Source organism: Mastigoproctus giganteus, chromosome 3 (assembly GCF_048544385.1).
Source record: "Mastigoproctus giganteus isolate SK-2022 chromosome 3, ASM4854438v1, whole genome shotgun sequence".
NCBI classification, from domain to species: domain Eukaryota; kingdom Metazoa; phylum Arthropoda; class Arachnida; order Uropygi; family Thelyphonidae; genus Mastigoproctus; species Mastigoproctus giganteus.
In genome coordinates, this window is record NC_143577.1 from 160,867,777 (window position 1) to 160,879,844 (window position 12,068).

The 12,068-nt window shown below is 36.5% G+C and overlaps 1 protein-coding gene across 1 annotated transcript in view; it reads left to right on the forward strand.

The window, feature by feature from the left end:
* LOC150088367 (methionine synthase-like) overlaps positions 1 to 12,068 on the forward strand; it is a 668,558-nt gene that overhangs the window by 482,403 nt on the left and 174,087 nt on the right. The window contains 1 exon segment of the mRNA XM_090370745.1: positions 5,336 to 5,491. Coding sequence (XP_090226871.1) covers positions 5,336 to 5,491 — 156 coding nt within the window.

A 12,068-nucleotide genomic window follows, 5' to 3' on the forward strand; every position in this document is an offset into this window, starting at 1 on the left:
TAGATATTCTGTTTCTGCTGCATGCTTTTTTATAGTTGCTTCCATGGGCACTGTTCCTCTGAACTGGCTTCTGTAATTCTCCCTCTCTCATCCAAACATGTGCTGCAACCAATAAATATCCATTTACTGTCTTCATATACACAGAACCAACTTTCCTTGTTCCTCATTTATCTCTTCAGCTTCCATTTTCAAGAACAACCTTCCTTCATATGTTTTTCCGGAAAATTACAATCTACAGAAATTAAAGTCTGATGTGATCAAGTATCTTCTATTGTCTTCTCAACTTTCAATCCAAACACATAGTAGTAAGAGCTGATAAGTGGAATTTTATTTATCGATTTGAAATTATTGTTTTTTATAACTTATGATTTAAAATTAGTAGTGTAGTAATTAATTGAAATTCTGTGATTAATTTGATTCATCCAATCTTTACTTCAATGAAAAACCACAGTCAACTGCTTCCGCCATTGTGTTGTATCAATAAGAAAGTTTGAATTTTACCCCCATTGTTTTTGTGTTGATATAGGTGATATTTGGAAGTTTCTACATAGTTTGTAGCAGTGTTCAGTATTAAAAGAGGCTTGTAATCTATAATTTATAACAATATATAAGTGTTTTAATAATTTAACTTTATCACGTAGTATGTAACATATAACATTAATATTTATAGAGCTTTATATCAGTGATTTGACATGAATATAATATTGCCTAACTAGTGTAGTGCATAGTAGTGGAATTGTAGGTTTTTAATGTGGTAAATAAGTAGCTTAGATATTTCTTAGTTTGAATCACGTAAGTTGGTTTAATTAGATAATTTTATTATCTATTACAATTAACTTGTAACTTTACAAATATAATGATATAGAGAAATATGTATAACATAAACTTAATAACAAAATACATATAATGCAAACTTGATAGTGTAATACATATAACAATAAACCTCAAGCATAATACGAATTGTTGCTGGAAAACTGGTGAATATAGTATCATTATTTATTGCATTTAAGTGTATTAGTTTAGTATAGTATTCTTGCTTATATTGAATTTAAATGGAAATCATGCCCCAGACTAGAGCAAAATAGCAATGAGGACAAAGTATCAAGATTGTTGTGATTTGGAGAAGAGCTGAATGGGGGCGATTCTCTTATGAGTTTCAGCCTAATGAAATGCCAACTTGTGCAATGTTTACATATTTTCTGGAACAGATATGATACAGCTGAGGCGTGTGTGTGTTTTCGGGGAAGAAACTGTGAAGCAATTAGGTGACACCCCAGCATTCTGATGGGTGTTTATGAGAGCTAGAAGAGTAGGGTGGATTCCCTGGAAGGAATTAAAATGTGAGACCCATCAAGCTCTCAGCTGCCCAGCTCAATGCCAGAGCTCACAGTTGTGCATCAGACAACACCTCAGCAATCTTCAAGGCAAAATGCACTGGTCCAACAAGAGGTAGCTATTGTTGGTGACTCTGTTGTCAGGGAAATGGAAAGTATATTGTTCAAAAAGGAAAGGTGGAATAGGACCAGGGAATTCCTGCCAGGGACAAAAGTTGACGTTGTAAAGCAATATAATCTTTTAAGGTCGTAAAAGGTGATATTGTTGATATTGCTGTACATATTGGCACTAATGACATTAAGAACAGAAGGTCTGCAGATTTATTTAACAAGTACAGGGCAATATTGAAAAAAAATGTCACAATTTACCATTAAATTTGAAAGCATCTGCAATTCTGCCAGACATGATAAGAGCAAGCATATGGTGAGAGCCTTGTCAATCAGTTCAACCCTGGATTATGCAAGGGATAGAATTTTCTCAGAATGGTCTATGCTTTTTAACAAGAGAGACTGCTTCTACAGGGATGGGATACACTTAAATAGAAAGGGTGCAAGAATATTTGCTGAAGCTATCAAGGCAGTGTTAGGTGGGTTGGAAAACTGCTAACTTGGGGAATAAACAGATGAACAGATTAACAATAGCCACAGGCAGAGGGAAAAGTGATTATTGCATTGCTTCTATTGGAATGAGCAGAAGCCTGGAAAGCAAGGTGCTGGAGATTTCAAGGCCTGCTGTGAGTAAATACATGGGCATCGGTCGGTGTTACGTTAACTAAAATAAAACCAGGTGCATTAATATTTGCATGTACACCAATGCAAGGAGCACAGTAAATAAGTTTGATGAATTTGAAGTTGGTCAAGTCATCAAATGCAGACATTGTTGGGATATCAGAAAAGTGGTGTCACTCACATATAAGAGATATGGAATTTGAATATGGAAAGTACAATGTGTACAGAAATGACAGACAGATTAGGAGGGTGAGGGTTACACTGTTAGTTAAGAAGCACATAAAATTTTAAGCAGTGCATCCAGTTGACATAGATGGTCAGTTCAATGTCAGTTTGGTGTGACATAAGAACTGAAAAAGCAAAAACGAAAGTAGGTGTGTGTGTGTATGTTATAAGCCTAATATCTCTGGTGAGTACCATGAACAACTGCATAGAGAAAGTTGGCTGGTAAACCAGAATGTCTTATAATGGGAGATTTTAATTTTCCAGATATTGACTGGAACTTGTGGGTTGGTAATTCACTCATTAGCAAGACATTTGTGGATTTACTGGATGATTGTTTTCTATGGCAGCATCTTAGAGATGCAAAAAGAGGAAGCATTACTCTTGATCTGATTATCAGCAGTGATTCTTCATGCATTAAGAATCTGCATATAAAAGAACCACTAGGTAGCAGTGACCACAACTAATTCATGTGGGATTTACTTAAAGAAGTCGCTACCCATCAGTGGTAAAGGGAAGGATTTTTGCTTTCATAAAGGAGATTATAGTGGTCTCTGAGATTTTTTAAATTCTACAGAGTGATACAAACTGATGATATTACCAACAACAAATTCTAAATTGGAAGCATGTGTGGTAATAATTATAGAAGCTACTAGGCTTTTCCTGTGAACTAAGAAATACCTTTCAGGGCTTATATCTAAAGAGATGTCAGGTGAACTAATGAGACCTGTGGCAGAGAAGACAACTGCATAGGGTGCATACAAATTATCAGGTGATACAGAAGCCTGTGGTAGATATAAATTAGCCTGCAGTCAAGTCACATAGGAATTTAGGCAAGCCAAGGCAGATTATCTTTGGCAAAGAATGCAAAGAAAAACAGCAAAGGCTTTTTTACTTGAAGGAAAGGAGATGAATCACTTTGGTCCGCTTGACATCAATGGTTGAGCTGTTGATGACCCTCTCATGTTTCCAACAAACTGAATAAGTATTTTGCATGTACATTCACACATGATGAATTCTTTAGAGAAGTGAATGCCAGAAGTTTTTCAGACTCTAACAGGTAGCTAAATGATTTTGTAATAACTGAGAGGAAAGTGGAAGAGAAATTGTTGAAATTAAACATAAGAAAGGCACCTGGAGTGGATGCGAGCTTTATATTAAGATAGACAGGAAAGGATGTAAGCAAACCCATAGCCTTAAGTATGAGATCAACTTTGGATTTAGGGAAAGTCCTGCACACTGGAAATGTGCTAATGTATCCCCAATTCACAAATGAGGATCAAAGGGTGATACAAGTTATTACGGACCTGTTAGCTTGAATTCCTTTCCAGGGAAGATAAAGGCATCATTGGTTAAAGAAACAGGACCATCTAGACAGAACTGTAGTTATACCCCATAGTAGAGCATGGGTTTGATGAGGTGAAAATTCTACTGACCTTGTAGTATCCAATCAAATTGGATACTACAAGGAACACAAAGTCACAAGGAACTCAATGCAAAAAATTATTTTGATATTATATATTTTTCAGGAAAACTTTTAATACTCTTGCACATATATGACTGCTGTATAAACTGAAGAAATGTTGCATTAAGGGAAAGTTGCTACAATGGATAAAGGGATGGTTAAGTGGAAGAAGACAGTGGTTATCAATGGGCATTGCTCTTCATGGACTAATGTTATCAGTGGATTTCCCCAAGGTTCAGTGCTGGGCCTATTGTTGTTTCCAATATTTATTTCTGATATTGATGAAGTATATTACACTTAAAGTTTGCAGATGATAGAAAGGTTGGCATGACGGTTAGCAACCATAATCAGGGTGAACTATTGCAAGAAGATTTAGGAAAATTGGGTCAATAGCTGAGACACGCAGTTGAAGTTTAACATTGACAAATGCAAGGTAGGTATCAGTAACCCCAGAGTAACATACCAACTGTGTGGTATTACACTCACTCAGGGTGGTAGAAAATGAAAAAGACCTGGGGGTATTTGTGCAGTCAGATATGAAATTCTCTGAACAGTGCAGACATGCTGTCAGAACAGCTCATGGGCTTTTGTCAATGATATACAGGAATTCTGTTAGCAGGGATAACAAGGTGATTATCCCATTTTATAAGGCCACATCGTGAATACTGCATACATGTCTAGAGGCTTCAGTTTCAGAAGGATGTAGAACTGCTAGAATGAGTGTCGAGAAGGGCAACCAGATTGGTGAAGGGAACAAAAGGGTGCTCTTACCTTAAATGGCTTCAGTTCTGCAAATTGCATCTTCTGGAGACTAGGCACCTGAATGTTCTTCTTCTTGCTGTGACTACATGCATGAGGGGTGGCATACATTTAAGTTGAGGAAGAATGGTTGCATGATAGATGTGCCGAAGTTTGCCTTCAGCCAGTGATTGAACAAGCTTCCATATGTTGATGTGGAATTGGATGGTTTGAATAAATTCAAGGAAGAACTAGAATCTTGGAAGTTGTGGATGGGAAGTGTGTACCATTTTTCTTTTTTTCTTTTTTGCTGATGCTTATATAGCATAATTTCTTGCATAATTTGCCACTGCTGCTACTACTACTGCCAATGGTATCCTTCCTCCTATTCAGACTGTATACAGGAAGGGACATAAATTCTTTAGGAAGCACAGTTGCAGGATAGATGTACAGAAATTAGCTTTCAACCAGCACGTAGTTGATTGTTGGAACAACCTTCCCTTCCATCATTTGTTGTTGTGGAAGTGGGTAGTCTGAATAAATTCATGCAAGAAGTACAGAAACTTAGAGTAGTGGACATGTTATATGGAAAGTGTTGGTTTTTGATTTTGGCTGATGCTGTATAAGCTTGCTTTTTTGCATTGTTAGAATGAGAGCATGAGAGTATAATACTACTTGCAGTATTATTATTATCTAAAAAAATGTGTATACAAATAACTTGTTTTGTGTTTTGCAATTAAAAGAGATTACACCAGTTTAAAATGAAGTTAACTTAAGGAATTTTATGTAATATATTTGAATGATGTTACAGAGGAGTTTTGATCTAAATTTTTTTTTTTTTTTATAGTAACTCCTAAATTTCTTGGAACCAAAACTTTTAAGAATTACAATCTCAATCATCTTGTTCCTTATATTGACTGGAAGCCTTTTTTTGATGTCTGGCAGCTAAGAGGAAAATATCCAAATAGGTCATTTCCTAAAATTTTTAATGATATCACTGTTGGTAAGTATATAAATTGATTTTTTTTTTTTTTTTTTTTTTCAGTTTTATTATTATTCTACTTTAGTTTCAATTGAGCTTTTTCATACATTTTCATTATCATTTTCATGTTTCCTTCAGTTTTCATTATTCTGCTTCAGTCTCATTCATGCCTTGTGGTTCCCATCATGTTACCCTCTCCTTTGCACCTTCTATATAGAAATATATAGAAGTTTTATAGGATTATCTTGACAGGAGTGGGGTTTTATGGAAATCACAATATGAATATTTTAACCTGGTAATGGTGGCACCAAAAGTCAATCAAAAAACATTGGGGTGGGGAGGATTCACCTGACAGGTTCCCAACTCCTTTTTTTTAATTTCTGGAAAAAGTTTTTGGTTTATTTGGATTCTCTTAAACATGCTAATACGTCGTCATTTCTTATTGATTTGCCATACTAAATCATAGGTATAGCTTAGCTTAATTACATAGAATAAGTATGGCAAATCAGCTGAGTCAGTTGATTTTCCCCTACTTATTCTATGTACTTTTTAAGTTTTAACACAAGATTAAAAATGTTAATACATCTCTGTGTTTTACACCTTTTATTTTCAAAAAATCAAAAAAAAATATTTCTCCTAAAAATTAAAAAAAAAAAAAAAAATAGATATAAATTAGAAACAATCAATTATTCTCTTCCATTTTCCTGTTTAACAGACTGTTAATTGTGCAAAATTTCAAACATGCACATGCATTTATTTTTTCCTATTATGTTTAATTATTATAATATTATTAAAAAAATATAAATTAATATTTATAATTTTATATTTATTTATAATTAATATTTATAATATTTATAACTTATTATAAATATTATTAAAAAATAAAATACTCATTATATATATTCGACATACTATTAGCTACTTCCATTTTCAGGTTTATTTCAAAATTTCATTCAAATTTGTTAAGCTTCCCAGACCATGAAAATTTGAAACATATTGTGCTTCTTGCTATATACTTATGTAAGCTTATGTTTAAAAGAAAATTGTTACTGGCAAACAGTTCTATGCTTTCTTTTAATATATATTAATATCAGATGTGCACTTTGTCAGTTCAAGTTAATTTGTACTGCAGTGTAAACTTTAAAAACCTCCAGCTTTTTCCAAAATCCCCTCCTGCTTTTTTTACAAAAAGAAGCACCCATTTTCCTCCTGTTGTTTGGTTAGAACTCCAGCTTTTTTTTTTTTTTTTTCTCAGAAAACCTCATGCTTTTTTCCTGTTTTGGCCAACAAAAACCTTCTGTTTTCTTCCTACCTACAAAACCTAATGTTCAGTTTTTCAAAAGTCAAAAGTTGGCAGCTATGTTATTAAATGTAATTTTTTAATGAAAAATTTGAAAAGTTAAAAGTGTTGTTTTTTTTAATAATTTTTCTTTCAATGAAACAAAATCTTTTATTAATTCTGCCGAAATTAAAAAAAACAAAACAAAAGTATATATATTACAATCATAAAATATAAATTAATTTTCCAGTTCAGAAAACTGTTATGCATGCACATTTACTAATTTTTTTTTGTCAAATAAATAAAGGAATAAATAGATAAACAATAAAAAAGGCAAAAATCACTTTTTGTATGTTTTGCTACAAACATATGACAAAGAGTGTCCAATTTCGGCTGCGGATGCATCAACCAGTGGTCAGGAAATGTGTATGTTACATTAGGGTTAAACTGCAAGTATATCACTTCCACAATGAAATAGAAAGCAAAAACAGTCATGCTGGATCTGACTGGTACTGTACATGTGTAATTCCAAGTAAACAATTGTTCACTTCCAAAACAGCTCATCTCATTTGTCCATTCCCTCTGATTGAAAATTTCTGTAGTTCTCCCCAAAATTTATTAAAACTATCCACTTCCACAACATCATACAGTAAAACCTTCCCAAGTTGACCACCTAATGTTCTGACAAAAATCGATCATTTGGAGAGGCGATGAGGCATTTGGAGATGGAGGTATTGCTGTATTATTTTCTTTTAAGTGCAATGAAACCTCTTTTAATGGATACCTCTCTAAAGTGGACACTAGCTTGGGTGCTGTCCATAAGTATTTGAAATTAAGTTGAGCAGGCCTCTTGTTCCAGGCTCCATAATGATAAATAAAGGATATATATACAGTTCAACCAGAAAAGCGGTATCTAAAGTTCATTAGGACTAATAAGTACAAAGGCATAAAAATAAAATAAAATGAGATAAATAAATAGAAGACTAAGGGTCTCTTCTTCAGCTATGAAAAATACATAACAACGTTACATAATGAATGTGCCCATTGTGGTCATGTCAGGCAAACAGAGAGCATGCACGAGGATGTGCACGTAATGCTGAAAGCATTTACTGGGCAAAACTAGGTAATTGTTGCTGTGAATGTAGGGTGCTCACATGAGCTGAGTGCCAGCGCTTGTCACAATGCAAGACTACAGCCTCTATGATTGGGTGTGATTGCACCCTTCTATTGTGATCGAAAACGCTATGGTAACCAGATATGTGAAATGACTCAAGCCACAATCGTTGATGGTAGTGATGTGATTGGTCAATGACCTCAGTATCATGCCTGGGATTGAGATCATGGCAGGTGATGTGGTATATCACACTGCTGCACAAAAGGGGAAGGATGGGTGTCTTCACCCTTTGGGAAGCTGCAGACACTTTATCCAGTACCCACATAGGATCTTAGAAATGTGTTCTGAAACACCTGGGTATAGGGGATGTAGGCGGTAGAGATTGTCTCTTCACTATGGGGGGGTGGTCCTCAGCCATGTGGCAAGCTCACAGGCTTGTAGATCACATTTGTCCAGGATATAAGGTAGAATAGCCACAGCTGGTGAGGTCAGCTTTTATTTTAGAAATTTCACTATGCCTGACATCCATGGAGCTGGAATGGGTCCTGGCCCGAGTGAGTAGGGCCTGCACAATACTGAATAGGTGGCAGGGGACATGAGCTGACCTATAGTTGGTAAATTGGTCATCGCACATGGGCTTGTTTGTTCGTTATTTGGTTTTTAGGAGCATTAGCAACTAAGGCCATATTGCTCCGCACATAGGCTTTTGGTAGACTGCAGTTTCCAGATGTGGCCTGCGTGCTGCACCAGAACATCCTGGAAGGAGAGGGTGTTGTTTGACTCTAATTCTATTGTGAACTGGATGAAGGGAGATAGGGAGTTGAGATGTTGTAATAGCGGTGTCTCTGAATCTTGGGGGGATAATACTGAAGACATCGTCAATGTACGAATACCAGAGGGTGATGGGGACAGCAGGTTCAGGAATATGCGGTCCTCTAACTCCTCCATTGCAATGATGGAGCTGACTGGGGCTCCCATAGCCGTGCCATGGATTTGTCTGAAGAGGGAATCTCCAAACATGACTACGTTACCGGACAAGCACAAGTTGAGAGCAGTACAAATATCCTGGATAGTGTATAGTGAGGTTCTGTCAGGTAAGCTGGTGTCACTATTCAAAAGGTGCATGACACATACGATGGCTTTGCTGTACCGGTACAGATGTAAATAAGGAGACAATGTCAAAGGAGGCCATGATCTTGTCTTCAGAGATGGTGAGGTCTTTGATAAGGTGCAAGAATTCTTCACTGTTTGAAGCGGTATGACTGACATTTCCTACAAAGGATGTTAGCAGATGGGTGATATTTTCAAAGTTCATATGTTGGAGAGTTGCAGCAAGAGACAATCGGTCTTAAAGGAATGCCTGGCTTGTGCACCTTCGGGAAATCATAGAATTGGGGGAGCTGACAGGCCATGGCATGAAGTTGCCAATATGTGAATTTTGAGCTCTTGGATTTGAACCAATCATTAACTAACTTATTGACCCTAGATTCCAGCTGCTCCAAAGATTTTGATAGGAGGTTTTGAAATTACATGTAAAGCAGCTTCACCAAAGCAGACACTTCTCTAGTACAGACATGGACACTTTGATAGCTGTCCTTTTTGATTTTTCAACCTACCTACAGTGGCCCTTAAATTTTTTTTCATGGATAAAATTTTGGATGAAGCATGTTCATTGCTGATGACATACACATTTGCATTTTTATTGGTCTCCATTTAGCCACGAATGCAAGTGAACATCAAGGTCATTACAATAACAGTGACAATAATTATACTTCTGATAACCACAGATCACATAAGGAGTAGAATGCAGAATATGTTGTTAATATGCTCATCACTACTGATTTCAAATTTGTAAACTTCATTTTGACTGTCTGAAGCAGTTCCACTGGCATGCGCATCACTTAGCAAGGCAATAAAATTGTAAAGCTAAGAGATGCTGTTACTGAAAGAGAAAGAAGAGAGTTTTAGTGTGAATGTGAGAATATAGTACTGTACAATAAATTTCTTCAAAAAATTAAAACTCTACAAATGGACTCTAGTGCATTTGCATTAGAGACCTCTACAAATGTATGCTACATTGATAAAACTGTCAGTCAGACTTAATTGGACACTTATTGAAACCACTCCATAGTATATCAGCACACTAAATATTTTTAGATCATCGAAGTGTAAACAAACTGACTCACATATCTGGCACTACCATCTATCTATTCTGTAAGGCTCAGTTTTGTTTCCTCAGAGTATAGTTGTTACAGTACTGTAGTAAATTTCAAGAGGACAGATTCTGGACAATTGTGAAATTCTGTGCAGAGTTCCAGACCCAGGTAAGAATTTACAGGTTCATACTTGTGCTGTACTACAGTGTGTCTGGAAAGCAGTTAACTTTGAAAGAAAAAGTATAAAAATCTGATAGAATATTCAAGAAAAGAAAAGTGTAGAGTTCATAAGTTGATGATTTCAAAATTGGAAAGACTTCATCATCAGTAATTATTAAAAATCAAGAAACTTTGTTAAAACAGTGGTGGGGAAATGGAAAGCAGTACCATACATTTTCTCATTGTAGAGGTGCTTTGGTGGTGAATTGACATTTGAGTGGTTTAGTTGGGTAGTTTTTACACTCTCATCTTACTGTTTAACCCAGGGATAACATTATATTTTTATATACAGGAATTCCCCGATTTACGTAAGGGTTGCATTCCGTGGAACTCTATGTAAGTCTAATTTTCAATAAGTAGGAATTTCTGTAAATGCATATGCAGCACTCGCAACTATGCTTGCTGAATTTGATTGAAGCAAAAAAGAAATGTTTGACAAACATTTAAATAGTTAAAAACATTCAAATGTGACCCCAATTCACAAAGGAGGATCAAAGGCTGACACAAGTAATTATAGACCTGTGAGCTTAACTTCTGTTCCAGGAAAATTAATGGAGGCACTGGTTAAAGAAGCACTGCAGGATCATTTAGACAAGACTTCAGTTATAGCTCAGACACAGCATGGTTTTGTTAAGGGGAAGTCTTGCCTGACCAACTTGATTGGATACTATGATGCAGTCACAAAAGAACTGGATGCAGGGAATAACTTTGATATTATATACTTGGATCTTAGAAAGGCTTTTGATACTGTTGCACATGGAAGACTGCTACACAAATTGGAGCAGTGTGACATTGGAGGCAAATTGCTGCTATGGATAAAGGGGTGGTTGAGGGGGAGAAGACAGAGAGTGGTAATCAATGGACACTACTCATCGTGGACTGATGTTATTAGTGGAGTCCCTCAGGGCTCAGTGTTGGGTCCATTATTGTTTTCTGTATTTATAAATGATATTGATGATGGTATATCGGGCTTAATGTCCAAGTTTGCAGATGATACAAAGGTTGGCAGGGTTGTCAAGGACACTACTGACACTATGCTGCTGCAACAGGATCTGGAAAGGTTGAGCAGATGGGCTGAGAGGTGGCAAATGAAGTTTAACATTGACAAATGTAAAGTACTACACATGGGAAACAGCAACCCCAGAGCAACGTATCAACTCTGTGGTACAAGACTGACAGTGGTAGAGAATGAAAGGGACTTGGGGGTGGTTGTGCAGGCAGATATGAAGTTCTCTGAGCAGTGCAGACGGGCTGCAAGAGTAGCTCATGGAGTATTGTCAATGATATACAGGAATTTTTCCAGCAGGGATAAGGAGGTGATTATTCCATTGTATAAGGCGATGGTCAGGCCACACCTAGAGTACTGTATACAGGTCTGGAGGCCTCATTTCAAGAAGGATGTAGAGCTGCTGGAACGAGTACAGAGAAGGGCAACAAGATTAGTGAATGGAACAAAGGGGTGCTCTTACGAAGAAAGGCTTAAGTTTTGCAAATTACAGTGTCTGGAGACTAGGCACCAGCGAGGTGATCTGATAGAGGTGTATAAAGCCTTGAATGGTTTAAGCATGCTCAATGCTGATGGGATTCTTCCTCTAGCTCAGAAAAATCACCTGAGAGGGCATAAATTCAAATTGAGGAAAGACAGATGTAGGATAGACGTGCGGAAATTGGCCTTTAGCCAGCGGGTGGTTGGTTGGTGGAACAGACTTCCATCCCTTGTGGTGGAGGTTGATAGCCTAAATAAGTTTAAGGCTCAGCTGGACAGGTATTTTGAACGAACAGAGGGGTGAAGTGGAAGTGGTTTTTTTTTTTTTTTTGGCTGATGCTGCA